This window comes from Phasianus colchicus, chromosome Z (assembly GCF_987193195.1).
Source record: "Phasianus colchicus chromosome Z, bPhaCol1.hap1.1, whole genome shotgun sequence".
Taxonomy (NCBI): domain Eukaryota; kingdom Metazoa; phylum Chordata; class Aves; order Galliformes; family Phasianidae; genus Phasianus; species Phasianus colchicus.
The window spans coordinates 69,039,794-69,060,353 of NC_143476.1; the positions used below are offsets into that span (position 1 = coordinate 69,039,794).

At 35.3% G+C, this 20,560-nt stretch overlaps 1 protein-coding gene across 5 annotated transcripts in view; it reads right to left on the reverse strand.

The window, feature by feature from the left end:
* AP3B1 (adaptor related protein complex 3 subunit beta 1) overlaps window positions 1-20,560 on the reverse strand; it is a 158,001-nt gene that overhangs the window by 60,194 nt on the left and 77,247 nt on the right. For all 5 annotated transcript variants that reach the window (XR_016462209.1, XM_090132254.1, XM_090132253.1 and 2 more), the window contains exons 14-18: window positions 18,257-18,366; window positions 8,882-9,058; window positions 3,792-3,978; window positions 2,737-2,867; window positions 648-753 (exon numbers count right to left, since the gene is read on the reverse strand). Coding sequence is in view for 4 of the 5 variants with exons in the window: in XM_090132254.1 (XP_089988380.1) it covers window positions 648-753; window positions 2,737-2,867; window positions 3,792-3,978; window positions 8,882-9,058; window positions 18,257-18,366 (711 nt within the window). In the remaining variant the exon portion in view is untranslated. The remainder of the gene's footprint in view (window positions 1-647; window positions 754-2,736; window positions 2,868-3,791; window positions 3,979-8,881; window positions 9,059-18,256; window positions 18,367-20,560) is intronic.

Consider the following 20,560-nt stretch of genomic DNA (forward strand, 5'->3'; position numbering starts at 1 on the left):
AACTATATTAGCATCTACTGAACTCTTGGGGAATTGTCTACCTCATATTGAGCAAGTGACTATTCAAAAAATCCTTAGCTCATTTGAAAGGCACCCATCAGTTATCTCCTCCATCATCACCTCAGCTGTAATAAATAGAAACAGGAATGCTGAACTTCAGAGTAAAACAGTAACAATTTACTGAATAAAAACCATGAAATACTACAGTTAAAAAAAGTTTTACCATTTACCAACATAGTAGCACAATAGTACTTTATCAGTAACAACTGCCAAAAAACATTCAAGAATTATGGCTCTCATCAACTAAGGCTTTGGGCATTTTTCTGACAAAACATTAAAGCTACAAATTCTCATTACTCTTGCTAGTTTTAAAGTGAGATGAAAATAGCATACAAGCCTTTTTTTTTTTTTTTTACCTTGGAAGCAAAGCAACGTTATTTAATGAACACACAAGCCATATCCATACAATTAGTTGTTATCACTACACTGTTGTAAATGTAATCCTTTTTCCCCTCAATTTTCTGATTTTTACATACCTCTGGAAGTGTTTCGTTTTTTTTTCCCCTTGATTCTTTTTATGTAGTGACCAGTTCTGAGCATAAAGTTATCCAGGAAGCAGAGATGAAAGTGTGTTTCCAAATACCTACCTGATGCACTTGTACTGGCAGAGTCCTCCTCCTCCTCTTCCGATTCAGAGTAGAACTTTTCAGTAGGTTTCTGTGTCTTCTTGAGAACTGCAGTCCATTCCTTTGACTGTAAATAAATTTCAATTTAGGTTTACTTTTAGAACTAGCAATACAAAAATATACATATAACATGTCAAAGAAAAATACCTGCAGTAGTGGTATTAGGCAGTTTCTAAATAAATCCTCTAAGCAAGTCAAGAGTGATGATTAAGCTTCTCTTCTTTTAAACAATTAGGAGCACTAAAAGTTCTGAATATACTTGCAAAAGGTGAGATATGCCTATGAGAGACTAGAAAAAGATTTACTAAGGGAGATTAAAAGCACTGGTAACCATAAATAAATTGCTATGCCAAAAGATTCTGTAGTGTTAAGAGTTTTATTTTTGGTTCCAGTTCAGTTTACCCTAATACTAGAATGAAGAACAAATACAATCTTTATCATCCCTAGTTTTAAGAGGAAAACAGACTCAGACCCACCAAGCAGTAGCTAGATGACAACTGTATTTCACTTCCTTTGGTATTCTCCAAATAAAAGTAATTCTTATCAACAAGAGGACACCAGAACAAAACACTACTTTGGCCAGACTTTTTTTTTTAATTCATATTCCCTAAAATGCTGGGCAGCTGAAGGAAAATTCTAGCCAGGGAAAAAACAAATAGACAGGCAACCACTGATACAGGTCTGCATCAGCGACAGCTTTTTAACTCAATTTCACTCACTTATTTTGTATAGTCACATGAAGTATTAGAGCAATCACAAAGTCACTAAAGTGGTATTCTCCAAAGAAAATATTTGCAAAAAAAGCCTTGGAAAAAGGATTTTCACGTTTATTTTGAGGTTTAAGTAGTCAGAAGATGTTTTCTGTTGTGTTGTAAACAGGTGTTACTCCATTTGATCAATTTCATGCAAGGCTTTTATTTTTATGGATAAAGGCACCTCCACACACTCTTTCATGCCAACTTTATCATTTATAATAAAACTCTCTGAGATGACTGCAGTCAAACTCTCCTCATAAAAGCTTTCAGAAGTTTGTAAACAAATATCTCTTTTCCTGAAATGTATAGAAGAAGGTAAACAATTATTACTGAAGTACTAAGGAGAAATGCTTGCTGTACCACTTCATTGTTTACTAACCTCTGCAAAACAGATCCATTTTTTAGAATTTTCTCCACTCATTTCATTCCTGACATTTTATAGACAAATTCAAGTGCAATTTAGTGTGGGAGTTGGCTAATGACAAAGACCACATGCTTTTCCATGTGGACATGCTAAAAGAGCTTATCTCTGGGAGCATCACCAGGTGTATTTCAATACACCTCAATTCCTATTACCGTACAATAGCTTTCACTAACATTTATTAGTACTCCAGTATCTGATGCATAAATCAAAACTCTGGTAGCAGAACTTGATTCTGCCTGCTAGTTTCGAGTTCCATAATGAAATGGTATCAGTAGTACATCACTAGCTGAGTAATGTCAACAAGTAACTAGTGCACTAGTAGATGACATTTTCTTTTTAGAAACTTTCCAAATTTTATTCAGATTGCCTGAAATGTAAACCTTGCTCTATTCCAAATTTTACACTTCAAAATATACATAATTTCTTACCCTGATGCTGCCCTTTTGTTTATTCTACCATTTTTTTTTCTGCTATGACTTGGATTTGTACACTGAAAAACCTCTACTGACCTACTACTTTGATATTCCAGCAACATTCATCATTAGCAGTAATAAACTGTTAATACTGCAGCACAGTGAATACAAGAGATACAAAATAAAAGTGAGATGGAAGGAAAGAAAGTTAATTTAGTCTTCAAGTGAAGTAAGGTGGCCTACAGTTGATCCACTTCTCTCATTAAAAATAAACAGTGAGCATGGTGCAATTTTAAAGAATTTTCAATTTCTGAGCTAAAACATGCCACACAGATCATCAGACGCATAAAAAATTTTCAGTACAGCATAAATATATTATTTAACTATTTATATTTCCAGATAATACTCGGTACTGTTTTATGCCTTTGGCAAAGTTACTTTTAACAATGCCAACATACCGATTCGGCCACTTCGACATTTCGCACGGCAGGGTCAGGTGCCACCTCTGGCCAGTCAGACAGCTCCAGGTAGCCAGTGGCTCGGCTGTTCAGCGTGTGAGACAAGGTACCAAGCTGGAAATGATCCCGATCTATTAAAAAATGGGGGAGTGGAAAATATACAAACAACATGAGCTTACCACAAAGAGCAATCTTAATCAGGGCTAAAGGTAATTGCTATTATATTACCTCAAATGTCATGGAATAAATATAAACTAGGAAGCTCTTCATAGGTCAAAAAACTGATTTCAGTCCATAGATTACAATAATCTCCCCCATAATGGTCAATAAAAAAGCTAATCAGTCAGTGTGTTTAGAGGTGTTGCTCTGAAATGTAGCTTCTCTAAAAATTACTTTACTGTGAATATTAAGAATGACAGCACAGTTAAACAATCCATATACATGTCTTGGCACAAACACATCCAGAATCTTAATAGTTTTTCTTCAAAATGGAGCTCCTTTTAGAGCTTTACAACATATATAAGTATGAAAATTAAAATTGCAAATCATCACAGTAACAGAGCATTTTTAATTCAAATAACCTAATAACCTTTTCATTTGAGAAGACAATGGTTCTTACTTCTTAAAAGATTAAAATGCACTGGGAAAACTGTCACTTTGGAGAAAAACAATAAAAAGCTAATCTACAGAGATTCAATTTATTTCAGATTCATAATAGGTTTACAGTGCATTAACAACCTTCTATTAAAGTCTAGATAAAAGACAAAAGACATTTTCCTAAATGGAAGAATATTTTTCCTCAAAATACACACTTTCTGCTATTAAGCCAAATTTAAAATCCACACAAACAGTTTTGCCAGGGTTTGTCATCAGGCAAATGTAATGTGTGTGCAACACGTAAACCTTGTTTGCTGAAAAGCAAGTAAGTGAGTATCCTTGCATATTAATCATTTGTGTTCGCTAAGTGACGCAATTTGTGAGTATATTTGGAATAGAATAGGCTGTCACATTCCTTTACACAATGAACATTTACCAAATGATTTTGGCAGTAATACCTTTAAAGGGAGACTCGAGCAATGGAGCAGGTTTCTGTGCCAGAAATATTTTTTTGGCATATTTGCTTAAAGCTCCACTCTTCTCATTCGGAACAATAAGCTGCCTAATAAATCTTGTACGGTCTCTGATGTCGTAGCTTTGATCATACTTGCCGAGATTTAATACATACTGGGTAAGCAATTTTGTCTGTGGAAAAAAACAGGACAAGAACAGAATACAAGTTATTTATGATTATTGATAACTCTGGATAAACATATTTAAAGAGGTAATAAAAATGAATGGTTATGTCAAACAAATGTTGTTCCACAGGGAATATGCATTTCTAAAGCTGCAAATGGAATTCTGAAGCCAAAGCACATGTCCTCTTCTGTATTGGGGAGGTGAATGCTGAGTACTGAGAAGCAGCCATGTGCTAGATTATTAAACTGCTGAAGTGGAAAGAAAGGCATCATTAAAAAAATAATCATATATGGCAAACCCGCTGAAGGATCTACGTGAGGATAATGAATGTGGAAATACAACTAAAAACATGGCACTCAAAACTTAATCGGAAAAATATGCAGGACATCAAAACATCAGAGGGTATTAGGGGGCTGGCAAACTGCTTCTGCTGAGGTGTGTTTTATGAAGAGATACAGTCCCTGGCATAAGCAGTGTCTGCACTCTGACTGCACTCAGTTACTTTATCCTGAATTATGACCCATTAAAGCAGACACATGAATCACTGAACTGGATTACTGCAAATTATTTGCAGTGCATTTAGCTGTTACTTTTTCATAAAAGCAAGCTGCTGATGCCCTCTAAAAACCAGGATAAAAGACTTCTTCCATTTTTTTCTTGAAGCTTAAAGCCTCCAGTAATATCGGTCATTTATTTATTTATGTAAGAGAACAACTTGTATTATCATGCTTTTTACAGGATAATAGGATTTCTTAATTTGATGTCTGAGAAGATTAACACGTATTAAATAATTTTAATAATACAAATAAATTTAAACACACACACACACACAGGAAGACTCTCCCTTAGAAATACTGTAGGGTGAGCAGAGCAATAACATTGAACAGAACTGCAATGATCAAATGCATTTGAAAGAATTATGCAACTTTGCTCATACAGAAGGAAACAGTAAAAAGAGCAAAATTAATTTATCATGACAACAAAGTTAATTTTTAGTATAACAACTAAGAGTAGGTGGGTAACATAAGGTTAAGACATTGACAAGAGGTATTTACATTCTTTATGCAAAGAAACTAGCTTGCATATATATTTTGTTTATCAGGCAACTGTTATCAGAGTAGCACTTTTAATTGCATGAGGGGAGGAATATGCAAAAAAAAAGCATTACATTTTGTGATGTACAATTTGTTAGGAAAAAATCCCTCTGGAGGATGCAAGTTAGAGCATTCTACATATCTACAAAGACTTTTTCAGCATACTAGTTAATTCCTGTAAGTGACATACACATTAACCAAAACTTTTTTTTTATTTTTAAACATACATGTAGGTTGCTCCAAAAGTAATGTCTCCTATTTATTTCCATGGAAAGTACAACAGATACTAAGAGCACAATAGCACTATTTGATGGAGCAAATTTTCAGCTACCAAACACTCTTTTTAAACAGAGTCCCCATCATTAGTTATGCATTTACAGCTGCAATGAACAAGAGCCTTGTAGCCATCTGCACCACTGCTGAAACACACAACCCACCACCTCACTGTGCTCACATCCACTGCTCGGTCTCCATAAATGTTCAGGAAGTGCCAATGAACATCAATAGCTACCATTATTTCCATATGGAATTCAATGCCACACCTTTGCTCCATACACACTTCCATGTCAGACGCCCCTCTGCTGCCAACAGTCACATGGCAAGAAAATGTAATGGTGATAAAGTTAAACCTCTACATCCATACCACCACCATCTGCCTATGACATTACAGGCCAATATGATAAAATAGGAGGCACTGTTTTTGGAGCAGCCCTGATACAACATGATATTGAAAGATGGCATTCTCTTTAATGGAATCATTTCCATGATCCTTTCTTTCTTACTCTTCACTAAAACACCTCTTCCATATTTTTCTATACAAATACATATGGTTGAATGCTCCATACTGCAAGAATTCTCCTTGCAGGTATCATAAATAGCTTTAATGAAAACAGCAACAGAACACTAAATTTTTTTTATGGCAGTGCAACCAAACAAGTCAGAGAAGCTTTTCTACATGGAGGTAGCTAATAGAAACAATTAATTTTAATTAAAAACAGAAAATAAATTAATGAACACTCCTTAGTTTTGCCAACAAAGGAATATCTAAAAGCTGAAAATTGTTTCAGCAAGCAAGTTAATCTTCAGAAATATGACAGAATCTGCACATATCTGCCTTCATACTTCAATAAAACAAAGCACTCTGACATAAATATTCTATACATTTATTACCATATGGCCACCTCTTGTTATCTGCACATGCTCATTATATACAGACATAATATCTCCACACTGTTAGCATTTACTACTATTTGTACATTTTGGTTTGGCCAGTAAGAAGGTATAGAACAGACCATCCTTCAACAATGTTTCTAGAACTTTCCAATAGCACTGCTTCTATTTAAGAATATAATGTATATTTTAGACTAGCAGCAATTTGCTGTTTGGCTCTTCTTGAAAAATATTTTAATGCAAATATCACCAGTGGCTTTGCCTCTACAATGGGAGAGAAACAGCAAACAATCCATTCTTAATTGTCATTACCTCACAGTAACTTGACTCCTTTGATACATAAGACAAGGATGCTGTGATAAATCACACTCAACAAATTATCCATTTAGAATTACTTGGGTATCCAGCATGACACCTATCGTGTTACACAACAGAAACACAACTAAGTATCTTTTATTCTTCTTCTTACAGGCAAAGAACAGCTCAAGCAATTAGATACCATGTTTTTCTGCATAATTTGTTTCCCTCATATGAACTCCACTTACACAGCTATCTACTGAATTCACAAAGATTTTTATGATCCTAATTGACAAGAGAAGGAAATGAGCTTATTAAACAACATGGACAATCAGAAGAAATCTTATTATGTATTTATCCAGATAGCCCTGAACCTGGAGGCCTTAAATTATAAACAGCTGTTGCAAACTCATCACACAACTAAAAAAAATAGAACGGGAAATTCTTATTAAAAAAAAAAAAATTAAAAATTGAATTTTCAAAGTATTCCTGAAAATGTGCTGCATTAGATGTTTGGACTCTAAGGAAATTAACAGCAAATCAAATATGATATCCTCAGGATTTGAAAATACAAAGTCATATTCCCTCCAGAACTCATTGCTTTTTTACCTGCTTGTCTTTCATCTCGTTTTTGTGTTTCTGCTGTCCTGACAGTACTTTTCAGTAAAATGACATTGCATCTTTAAGACTACCTCAACTCCCCTGGCTTTGGAAGAAATTAACAAAGAATTAAAAAGTATTACATGGTGGAGTAGGATACAGGAGAAAACATGGACAAGGGGAGAGAGGGACAGAAAGACAACTGAGCAGCCAAGTGTACAGGATTTGCCTGAAAGCTCGAAAATTAGGTTAAAGAGTGGCTGGATGTTTTAGGAACTGAAAGAAATGTTTTAATGAGGGAGTTGAGAAGAGTCTTATTCCTGGCAATGATATAGATAAATGAGAAGTGCTGCTGGCTCCTAAAGGCAAGAACACCTATTATAGTTTGGAAGGAGTTTTCAATCAAGCCAGATCATCAACCTATCCTCTTTGAATTTTGTACAAAAATATCTTGATGTCTCAAGAAAAAAGCTTATTAATACACAACTTAAAAGAGGAAAATACCTTTCCATGATACTCATCATTTAGCAGGCATCTCAGGAGACAGATTCATTCACTTTATAATCAACTTCATATTTGAATCAATTAACATGCCTCACGTATAATGTTTAAAAATGTATTATGACCACATGAATTTGGAAAAAGAATATCACAGAAATCATCATCTCCTAAGGATTTTTGGCCATTTGGAAAAATTAGTAAATACTAGCAATGGCCCAGTAAGAGACAATTAAGATAATCAAACCAATCTTTACTTAGCTCAGTCAGCACTTTCATTAAGAAGAGCATTGACAGAAAGAAGTCACCTTTTGTTACTCACCCATTTTAGACTGTCTGAGCAAAGGACAAGCATTCATTCTTATTTGAATGCAAGGCGAGACAGTTCATCTCCCACATGCCCTACAGAATAAAGTCTCAGATGGATCAAGTCTGCAGTTAGATATAGCTATCAAGGAACACATCACTGCTGCAGACATGCAAGATCCTATGCTGTCAAAACTGCTATGAAACAAAAAGGACTAGGAGTCCAGTCCATATATCTCAAACAATATATTCATTATATATTTGGAAAATATTTCACAAACTTTTATAGGAAAATTAGAATGTGAAAAATTAGTGTCAAGATGCTATATTCCACAGCCAGAGAATGACGAAGTTCACAGTACGGTCACTGAGATGAATTAAACAGTAAGCCCCTCTCACAGCTATAGAAATCTAAGTTCATCCTTTTGTATTATCTGACATTTTTAGGTTATCTTTATCACCAGAGATGATCAAAACCCACTCTCTTACAAAGAAAAGTGAAATAATAAAAAACAGAGAGAAAAGAAAAAGCAGCCACTATCTTTAAGATGAGCACCAATGGAAAGACACTGAGGCCTTTTTCTGGCATCTCCTTTTAAATATCCTGAACCAAAACGAGCGACCTCCCCAGAAAATTCTGCTTTTTGATCCAGAAAACAGCAAATCTCAGCTGGAAAATTTCCAATTTTATGTTAATTATACAATTTATAAATAGTTTCTATTTACCAAAATTTAAAAAATATCCACAAATCTTCTCAATAAAGAAAGGGACAAAAAAAAAAAAAAAAAGAGCAATTTCATCAATACATTTGTGTTTATGATACAGCACACTCAAGGGCTGTTGGTTAGGTTTAGGCTGAGTTCTAAAAAAACTTGGACTATCCAGATGGCACAAAAAAACTACTGTGACTGTAAATATATTCTCTTGTGTATTTAAGCCTTACCTGCTTTGAGTTTGTTAAATAGAGTTTTGCTCCCAAATTTAAGATCTGCAACTTTACAAGGTCATCTTCATTTATGAAGCTCTTGGCTGTCTTTCTCAAAACATCAGGTGCAATCTTTGGAACCCGTTCACAGTACTCCCCAATGAGCCACAAGATGCTGGCTCTTGCTACTGGAACCTGAGAAAACATCACACATCATAAATTAACACATTCACAAGGAAAACGTGCTTACTTGCACTGTGTTCAGTAATAAGTTAAACAAAATACTGCTTAAACATAATTGTCATGAAAGAAATACAGACCCAGATTATATCTCATTCAATGTATTCACTGAGTGTACATACATAGACATACAGATTCTGACTCAAAATACACTCCAGTTGACAAGGCAAGCAGATCAGGAGTGTGAGTAGAGACACAGAAAAGCAGTGCCCATGATCACAGTACCAGCCAATGGCAATTAGAAAGAAAATCTAAGTATTTCAGGTTCAGCTGGGAATGCTTGCCATTAGATTATGCTAAAGACCATGCTTTTTGTGTCTATATTCATATAGAAATGGTTTTCAATAAACAGAGCTTCCTCAGCTCCTGCCCATCAACTTCAAAAGCATAGGAATCTAAGACTACTGTTATTTTTCCTCTATTCTTATTTAAAATCATATGACAGCAAGATTCATATTATTGCAAATGTCCTGTGAGAGCTCAGCATCAGATTCTGGAGAGAGAGGAGTTCAAAATTAGTCTTTTCAACTTTGGAATAGGATCTGTCTCCTTAAGTAGAAACACTCAGACCAGAAACTTCACACACGCCTTTTATTTTTGGAGGTACTTGACTGTGTTTCACAGGAGTTAAGTGGCATGGCGATGCACGCAGAGAATTTTCAAAGGTGGGAAAATTCATCCAGGAAAAAGCATGCCCTTAGATCACCACAGTTAGTAGAAGCACCACAAGTTCTACACGGAACCTTTATTGATTCACTTTGAAAAAACACAACTGTTCTATCCTCTAAAATGACAGACTTTAGGTTAGAAAAAAATGCCAAGGGAAAGCTTCCAATTGCAATTGCAATTTCAGCTATTTTTTTTCACTTTTTTTTTCGAAGTAAAAAACCTTCTATGACTCTCTACACTACACAGTGTTCTTTTCGAGTAAGCTTACACTGAAGCTAGTTTGAATTCTGCCTTAGGAGAACTGGAAAGAACAAGTTTGAGAAGTTCAGCACTGCAGTTCTTAAAACACTAATTCTTTCTATCCTGTATTGGTGTTATAATTACTTTTTCAGCACCTGCCCATAACTCATTTACATGTCAGAATTACAATGGGAACCAACTGCTAGTTATTCTATCCTGTATGCATTTTAAATTTGGAAACTCTGCTTTTCAGTTACATTCATAACTTAACAAATGTAAGTAAATTACCAAGATTCAGAACAGCATTTTCCAACCTATGGCCCACAGTCTCCAATAAATGGCCCAGTAAACCATATTTAAGAAAAGCTAATTATGTTCACAAGAAATTCTAGTGATTAAACACCTTCTAGTATTCCAGAAGGATTGAGAACAGCTTTGAATAAAATCAGTCCCAAATACCTGACTCTATCCTGCACATTGTTGCAAATACATAAGCCACCAAAAGTTCAAATAAAGGACTGCTTCTACTGAAAGAAGGAGCAGTAACATCATGGAAGGACATAACTCAGGAGTCCAATAACAACAACAAAGCATCCCTCAAGATAAACACCAGATGTAAACTCTGAAAAGGCAGTTAACATAACTACAAAATAATGTAGTGAGTGTGCTATAACACAAGTATGTGAGATAGACAGATATACATAAATATTGAGACTTTTTAATGGATTGATTAAATTAAAAAGGTCTTGGAACCTATGGCATGGGAGACAGGAACAAGGTACTGAACAACTGCTAAATACAAGAACTTCAAATGCAGTCAGAAAATGTTCACCTGCACTACAGTAAGACTGATGTCATTACTGTACACTGATTTCAGAAGGGAAAGAGGTTATTTCTAATGTTCCAAAGGTTACACTGCATTAAGACCTCACTCCCGATCTATTACTTTAAATTGGGCTAAAGAATAGTAATTGAGTGGTACATTAAATTTTCCAGTATTGGAGCAGTTCAAGTTGCCTGCTGTACAGACAGAATACCTCTAAATAAGAATATATGGGCAACTTCAGATTTCAGTTATGCTAGATTTATTTTTCTTAAATATTTCATTATAGACTTGTTAAAAAATTACAATTCTACAAAAGAACACCAACTACCCCGCTTTAGGCAGCAGCCCATCAGAAACATCTCTTCTCTATTACTGCCTTGCTCACATAGCAGACTTCTTTCAAAAACTGTATTTATTATGAAATACAAGAACTAGAAATGTAATTTTTCAAGTCAAATCCAGGACTACGCTTTAAAAACACAATGAAATATTTAGATGTACACTGTTTTATGCCTGAAGTTTTTTTTTTATTTTCTAATAAACTTCTTTGTAAAACGTAAATCTTACAAAGTAGTCTTACAGTGTCAAATAAACAAACTAAACCAGCTTAACTTGAAAAACACAGAATATCTTGTGAGACTGTGCATTTTAACCAAACTACTATATAAATACACTATATATTAAACACAATTTTGTGCAATGAGAATCGATATCAATTAGAGACTTTTTGAATCGAACCCTAAGTGGAGACCATTTTAATGAAAAGTATATGTGGAACTGATGAACCCAATGTTTCCGTGTCACTGGATTCATTTGGGGTCAAAATCACACAATATTTTCAGACTTCTTTTTCCCTGCTTAAGACTGCCTGTCTTCAAACATGTAATATCAAGTGCATGATCCTGCAGCCATTGTTTCCAGAGTTCAAAACAGCAAACAAGAAACGAAAACACTTCTAGACCTTCACTGCCTTTTCCAGTATAGCATAAGTAGGGACCTTGAATCAACAAAAATGCTGAAAATAATACCTTCATTATTCAGCCCTGCTCTGCATTGTTCTCAAAAGCAAACAGGATGGCAAATTACTTTGCCTTATGTTTTATTCTATACGCCCTGAGCAAGTCATTAAGTGCACTTCTGAAGCTGTAGTACAAAAAGGCAGTTTCTACAGCCATTTTAACCCATTATCTGTCTGGAAGAAAATAAATAAATCGTTTTTTAAAAAAGTATATATATATTTTTGTAATTAAAAAAAATAGAAAAACAACTTACAGCAGGTACTTATAGCAATTAGAGAAAAACATCTACAAACGTTTTACAGATTATTCTAAATAGCACATTTCAAAAAGCTCTTGTTATTCCATTCTATGCTCATTACACAATATACGAGGCTTAAAACCACCAGTTCTGGCTATTTACATTTGCCAGAAAACAAGTTGATATTCAAACAGATTGTAACTGGAATTAGAAATGGAAAGAGGTTAACTTTGATGTGGCAATGTCAGAGTGTCAGTACAAAGACAAGATACAAAAGTAAGCACCTCCTGTGTTTACCTGGTTGAATTAGTCTAACCAAACTATGTTAAAACTTAATTCAGGTTAAAATTGCCAGTACTTGTTCTCAGACAAATTCTGAACCATGTGCATTTTGAAAGAAAATTATTTGTGAAAAGTAATGAACATCATGGTTATTCTATAATCTTTTGAAAAAGCCCCTCAGCAACATTTACAAAATCTTGATCCTTTTTGAGGCTGGAAGGCATTCCCTTGAAAAAGAAAGGACTAGAAAATATAAAATACAGAAAAACAGTTACAACCATCGGTTGTTCCCCAGGGCCCTGTCAGTGAGGACATGCTGCTCAACAGATCTGCAAGTAAGTGAGAAAAGTACCTAGAAAGCTGACAAAGACTGCTGACAGTAAATTATTCAATGGAATGTAAACTAAAACAGCCTGAAGAGTTGTAGTGAGTCATTAGTGGCACTTAAGAATTGGCCAGAGTTTATGCAGGCAGCCTTGGTACATTAATATCAGAACTCCAGAAAAAAAACCCTACAAAATACTGATAAGAGTCCAAACTTTTTCTATGAAGAGTATCTCTGGATTACAAGCAACTCTATAGCTCTTTGGAGATACTAACTCAGTGCTCAGTAGAAATCGAAAGGCAGAAAACACTATGGAAAGTAAAAAAATATATAAATAATATATTTATGTCATTAAACTAAATTTCTTTATACTCTGATTACTGTGGGCAACTTCTGGTCACTCCACTTCAAAAATCACAGGAATCAGAAAAAAAACAAACAGAAAAAGAAAAGGCTTATCAACAGATACAAAATACAAGAAGAAGTTATTTAGACTGAAGTTTTTGGGTTACTGAACATGATAACATGGATAGCAAACATAGATCTTTGCCTGGACACACCTGAGGTACAAGTCTAAGGTAAAAATGAGAACATAGAAAAAGAAGAAAGATAAGCACTCTTTTTAATATGTAAGAAATATCAGTTTAAGGGTGAACTGAAACAGACACACTCCTAAAGTTTTATCCTAAATGAAAGTGATTGTTAACAAGAGCTCTGTATTTTTTAATTTAACTTCCTACCATTCCTTATAGTTAGGTAATACTTAGGTTACTACCCATCCTGTCATTATTTAAATGGCTTTTGAAGACCTTCAACAAGAATGAGTTAACTGCAGATTGGAAGAGATGAACAAAACATTGTTATGGAAAATTTTTAGGCATCTTGTCACTGAAAATCAAAGTGAAATTGATAGCAACATTAATGCAACAAATTCATGCACCAACCCCAAATGTCACTTCACTCAGTTTCCACCAAATTTGTTTATTTTATGGCTAAGTGTTCACCATTTACCTAATCTGAAGTATGGTTAAAAAAATGAAGATCATTTTTACCTTACACATATGTCTTTAACTGCTTATTGACACGTTCATTCTTTCCGCTGTTTTACATAGTATTAAACTTACATTAAATTAAACTCTAAGCAGCACCAAAGAATTTCTTTGCTCACACTCGCCTACTCACTACTTACTTTCAAGCTCACCTAAGATTATATTTGATGCATTTGGGCACCTTGGTCAACAGCAACTTGAACACAAGTCAGCAACATGTCCTGGCAGCCAAAAGGGCCATCTATCCTCTGAGCTTCACCAGCACCACCAGTGGGCAAGGGGAGGGGTTCTTCCATTCTGCTCTGTTCTGGTGCACTGTCACCTTGAGCATTGTGTGCAGTCGAAGAATCACAGAATAGCTGGGGTTGGAAGCAGTCTCAAAGCTCACCCAGTCCAAGCCCCTGGCATGGGCAGGGCTGCCAGCCACCTGCTCAGGCTGCCCAGGGCCCCATTCAACCTGGTCCTGAACACCTCCAGGTATGAGGCATCTACAGCTTCTCTGGGCAGGTTGTGTCAGTGCCTCACTGCCCTGCGAGTAACCAATTTCTTTCTAATTTCTAAACTAAATCTCCCCACTTTTAGTTTAAAGCCATTCCCCTTTGTTTATCACTGTGAGGAGCGGCTGAGGTCCCTGGGTGTGCTGAGCACAGAGCAGAGGAGCTGAGGGGAGGCCTGATGGCGGCTGCAGCTCCTGACAGGGAGCGGAGGGCAGCGCTGAGCTCTGCTCTGTGTGACAGCGACAGGGCCCGAGGGAACGGCATGGAGCTGTGCCAGGGGAGGGCAGCTGGGGGCTGGGGACAGGGGCTGCACCAGAGGGCGGAGGGCATGGAATGGGCTGCCCAGGGCAGTGGGCACAGCACCAAGACTGTCCAAATTCAAGAAGCATTTGAGCAATGCTCTGAGACATAGGGTCCTGTGTGGGACCAGGAATCGGACTTGATGATCTTTGTTGATCCTTTAGGATATTCTATGATTCTACAAAAATAAACCTCTGTTTAAAAAATACCTCTACAAAAGTGTGTGTACTTACATACATGTATATATTTTCTTCTGTGTTAACTAAATGTTAAAAAAATCTTGCTTTGCATTATGTTGTAAACAAAAAACTGAGGCAACTATGTTGTGAACTCACATTTTAAAATGCACGTGCAAATCTAGGGAATTTCCATAATGTTTTATTAAATAATGAAATTTAAAATTCCAATTTTCAGTAGTTATCACACTACCTTTTTTTCAATGAGAAGCAGAGTTCAGATTCAGATTTTGATTTTTGATCTATTTCTCTTACAACTCTGTTCTCCTACACCACCATCTCCTGTTATTCTTTACAGCTTCATTACTGTATATTCTTAGTATCTCACAGTAGTTCAAGTATTGCATGTTTTCTGTTTTGTCCTTAATCAAATTAAAAAAGCATTATTAAAAAAAATCCCTGTATTTAAAACATGAAATATTTACACCGAAATATTAATTTGGTAAAATAAATATTAGCTACAAAAAGATTAAAATGTTAAATGGAGTACTTAAGAAACACCTATTTTATCTTGTATAATAAACACATGATAGTAAGAATACAAATCCATTTGGAGAAGTGCCAGAAAATGTGTACAATAAAATTATCCTCAATTTATGAGATTGTAATTATTAATAAAATCATTGTTCATATTTTCTGAAAGCACAAGTGATTGTTATGATTGTTATAAAATAGGTAATACTTGTTTGATATTTAATTGGCAGCAGTATCTCAACTTCTTTATATTCTGGATATGAAAAACCCAATAGAATTACATTATGTCTACTTAATTGTGATGTTTGATTGTCAGTTGTTAAGTATCTGTTCTATTGGCCAAAGATTTATTTGTTTAGTCTGTTCAGTAAGTATGGATGGAGAAAATCACATGTCCTTCTTTCAAACTTTCCCAAATATGAAACATAGACAATTAATTCATTCATTTAGAAACTATTTACTGTTCAATCATCAATAAACACGTAATTATATGAAACAGAACTGTCTCATTTTTAGCATCTATAGAAAAATAATAATTGAGAGATCAAATTTTGATACCCTTGGGGTATGATGCAATAGGTAGTTAATTATGTTCTGTCCTACATTGTAATTTAGAATAGAACGATGAATGTTTTATCAATAACTGAGACTGCAAGGAGAGTCTGACTAGTAAATATCAATATACCTTAACTTCAATTTAGTCAAAGGATAGGTAATAGTAAAACAGATGTTACTGTTAAGTGCCAGAGAATCTCAAAGGTAAAAAAAATAGAAGTGTGACTAAAATAAGCATTTTACCACTCACTCAGCAGTGCATTTGGCGTCACGGAAAGGTAAGGTGATTTGGTAGTGTCCTGGCTCCATAATAGCTGGCATGGTGCTGTGTTTTGAATTTAGGATGAAAACAATACAGACAGCAAAGGTAGAAGTAACAACAGAAGGGTTAGAAATGTATGCTATGCCACCATGTGAAACTATTCCGGACCTTGAAAAGCAAGTCTTAGGGCAACATGGCATCCCTGAAAGAATTCAGCCATCATGAGGACTCACTTCCAAAAAGAAACTCTTAGACATCAGGGCCAAAAGGCACTGCTTTGAGTGGGTATATCACATCCTGTACCATGCACCAGCATGTAGGAAAATCAAACAACTACGCTGAGAGTTGGGACATCCAAACACTGTGATACACATTTAGGAAAGGCCACCTGGTTAGTCAACAGTAGGGGATATGCCAAGGGATGTCTCCCTGTCCAGTTAAAACTGGAGAAGGGGAGAAAGCTCCTGGAATGCACATAAAAATGCTCTGGGAAAGAGTCTGGGTTATTCCTTACTAAGGCGAAGGCAAACTCATTCATGGCATTGTTTTTGCTCAAGGACCTGGGTGTACTTGGTGGGTAATGTGGAATACAACATGGACCTCAAGGGAATAGTGATAACACTGTGGTAGTGCAAGTTCTTAGCTACAAAGAACTACTTCTCAATGCAGTCACCACTATTGGCTATGCATTTTCACCAGTGAAGTGCATGCATGCTGCACATGTAAAAACCTCCACCAGCAGCAGTTACTCTCTGCTGTCATCTATCACACAGCAACAAAATATAATGCAATACTGTCAGAAAGATTCACCTCTACTACTCTACCACCAACATTTTGGAGCATCCCTCATAAGTAATGCTGTATGTCATTGCTATTGTGGTTGCTTTATGCCATATCAAAGGTATTACAGTAAGTCACCCAGATTAATGAAGAATGAATTTTGATGGAAATCAGCAAAGTGCATAACTGATGGAATGAGGAAGGTGCAGTTTTGACTGCAACCAGAGCTGGCTTCAGCATGTATCACTTCAACACCACATACCATCTCTCCATCCCTGGAGGTCTAATGTGACTGATGCAGTCCAAAGTTACGGGCTAGAAGAATTCAATGGACATTTTAGAAGGATGTTCACTAAGGGAATTACACCTGTCTGTATATTTCAAAGAACAGGAGGGTGGTGATAATTAGAAAGTGTGGGACCTAAGCATGATATAAATGATACAGAACTGAGGGGTGGATATTGTTCTGGTTTGAGCTCAGACAAAGTTAGTTTTTTTCATGGTAGCTGGTATGGTACTGTGGTTTAGATTTGTGAAGGAAATATTGCTGTAACATACTAAAAACAATATTTTATTTATTGCTGAGCAGCACTTATACCAAGAACCATTCTGATTCTCATGCAGCTCTGCTACAGAGGATGCTGCAGGGGGACACAACCAGAACTGCAGAGCCAAACTGACTACAGGGATACTCAATTCCATATGATATCAAACTCAGTAGTAAAACTGTGAGAAGTCAGAGAGGATGTCATTGCTCAGAGAGTCACTGGGTATTGGTCAGCTGGTGGTGAGAAACAATACACTGCAACATTTGTTTGCTTCATTTTTATCTTCCCTTTATTTCTTATTAAACTGTCCTTATCTCAGCCCACAGGTTCTTGCACTTTTAAGTACTCTCTCTTATCACACTGGAGAGGGAAGCAGAAGGGAAGAGAGAGCATGAACAGCTATGTGGTGCTTAGCTGCCTGCCAGGTCAAACCACAACCTGGGTATGTGTGTATATAAGTGGGTATGGAAAAAGATCGCTGGGACAATAGGCTGAAAATCCTCAAGATCAGTGTTACCTTGCCCTTATTTTTATTTCAACTTACCCATTTGTGCTCTAGAAGCTAAACAGATTTGATCTTGGCCTGAGGGTACTAACAATAATCAGTATTTCAGTTTTTTTTTTTCAAAGAAGCCTCCCAAGCTTCAAACTGATGCCATTTAATAGTTCCTATTTCTTCTTCCTTAAAATTGAGTAAAATAATAATAATTTATAAAGTAAAAAATTAAAAATTATTTCTACTTCTCTTATACATCCATTTCCATTCATGGTCCAAATTCAAAAGAAATGGTCTAATTTTTATCAGTCAATAAAGAAAATATCAGTCTATCAGACACTACACACAAATACTCACTGTAATGTTATCCAAGAGTTTGGCCATATGTTTAATTATTTCACCATGGTGTGCTGGCTGGGTTTGCAGCAGTTTCTTAATGACAACAACACTTTCAGCAACTACAATTTCTGTTTAAGACAAAACAAATTATTATTTTTAAAAGCATTTATGAAGAAGAAAAGGTCATAAATAATGAATTGTAAAAGATGCAATAGGCTTTCAAGATATGTTTTGCAGAACAGAATATTTGGAAACAAAGATGTACACCAGTCCACTAAGTAATATGAAGTTAGGTTTCTAGAAGCAAGTTATGGGCAGCAAAAAGGATAGAGCCATGTTCTAAACGTAAAAATATCAACCTACCACATACTTTCTCTGAAATTGCCTTTTAGTAAAGCTGTTTGCATTTTTTCAAGTTGACAAACAGAAAGTTCACCAGCTACACATATTTGTAAATAATTTGGTATCTGTATTAAAAATGCAAGTAATTCAAAGAAATGTACAATGTTAGAAAAGACAGCTCACCCTTAAAAAAAGAGAAACAGCTAAACATTTATTTTGCACTTTTTCACGTTCTAAACACCCTCTATCAAGTCTGTAACCTAATTTCTAGTATACTGAAAGAAAACTTCTAAATACACAAGCCATTTTACGATTTACGTCAGTCACGACTTGGACTTCTTAACTGTACAAAGTAATGTCCACAGTCTAACTTGTATGAAATGTGCACCTTTTGAAGCTGAAAAAAAAAATCCCCACTGGTGCAAAATAAAGCTTTTATGCAAGAATAAAGTCTTAAGGAAGAACACTAAAAAAAAGATGAAGTCAAACATAACCAAAGCTGAAAGCAAAATAAAAAGACTACTGCAAGAGTTCAAAGTTATTCTAGTTTCCATTTATATTACAAATGGGAGTAACTTTTTTCCTAAAGTATCAGTGTTTAAAATAAAGAAAGTATACAACAACCATTCCTTAAATTTCATAGAAGTATTTCTACAGCTGAATAGTTAAACTGACACATGGACCATTCACTCAGAAATTAAACAAGATGAAATTACAAAAAAGCAGTATGCAGAAGAAATCTCTATTTTTTTATTACTATTGTTTAGAAAGCAAACTTCTTTAAGGGGGAGTTATTCATAAGCTCTGAATATGTATTATTACACTATAAACCTTAAATTATACCTTACAGCTTTTTATGTCATCCTTTATTTGACATGTTATCCCAGCCACTTGGAGTGGGAGATATTGATAGAACAACCTCCGCCACCGAGTGTTCATATTACTTAACAGAGAAAAAGAATGGCTAAGAAAAGTAAGATTGTAACCAAAAGAATGAGATGGACATGAGGTCATTATTAAAAACACTTGCTGACAATGTAGTATTGATTATGATGAACTGTAAGTGCAATATACAAAGTGTCAACCTAGGACCATCTTCAGTGCGCAGAAGTAAATCAGTGTATACACGATTCATTTTACCAAAAAAATTAAGTACAAACAAAAGCAAAATGTATTCATATTAGGATAAAGACTGACATAACCCAGAAAAAAAAGGCTCTTCAAGGCTTGCTTGGTGCACATGTAGAATCCCAAAAGTAAGCATGAAATGTAGTACATGCATTTAGTCAAGGACAGGAAAACAACAGCTTCTACATCATGTACATAAAATCAGAGAACAACGGATGGAAGAGATGCAATTATTGATATTCTGAACAATCATTAAGAAAATTAAAAATGCAACTCTACTAGAATTATCTAAGAAAAAGTGCATATAAGACAATGATAAATGAACCAAAAAAATCATGAAATAAGTGTACATTATCTTATATCTAAAGAATCACAAAAAATAAACCAAAATCTTAAAATAATGACTACATGTATTAGAAAAGGTGATTAAGAATAACACTGCAATAAAAGGAAACTACAGGAGGGATCAGCAACTTTTCAGAAGCCTTGGTAAAATTACAAGTCATAGTAAAAATTTTAGTATGTTAACTGATAGCTTTCTACAATTTCTAAGCAATAGGGAAATGGCTACACTGAGTAGGAAAACCTCTGAATACCTTGGAGCTTAACAACTTCTTAAAAACCTAATATATATTATATGATAGGTTATTAGATGTTCTATATTATACACAGAAAACTATGAGTTCACAGCTATCACAGAAACATGGTGGCACAAATTACACAACTGGAATACTTTGATTGAGGGCTACAAGCTTTTTAGGATGGATAGGCAGGGCACAAGGGGTATGGAAGCTGCCTTCCATAGAGGATAGATTGTAAAGAGCTGCCTCTAAAAACAGCCTCAATGAAGTT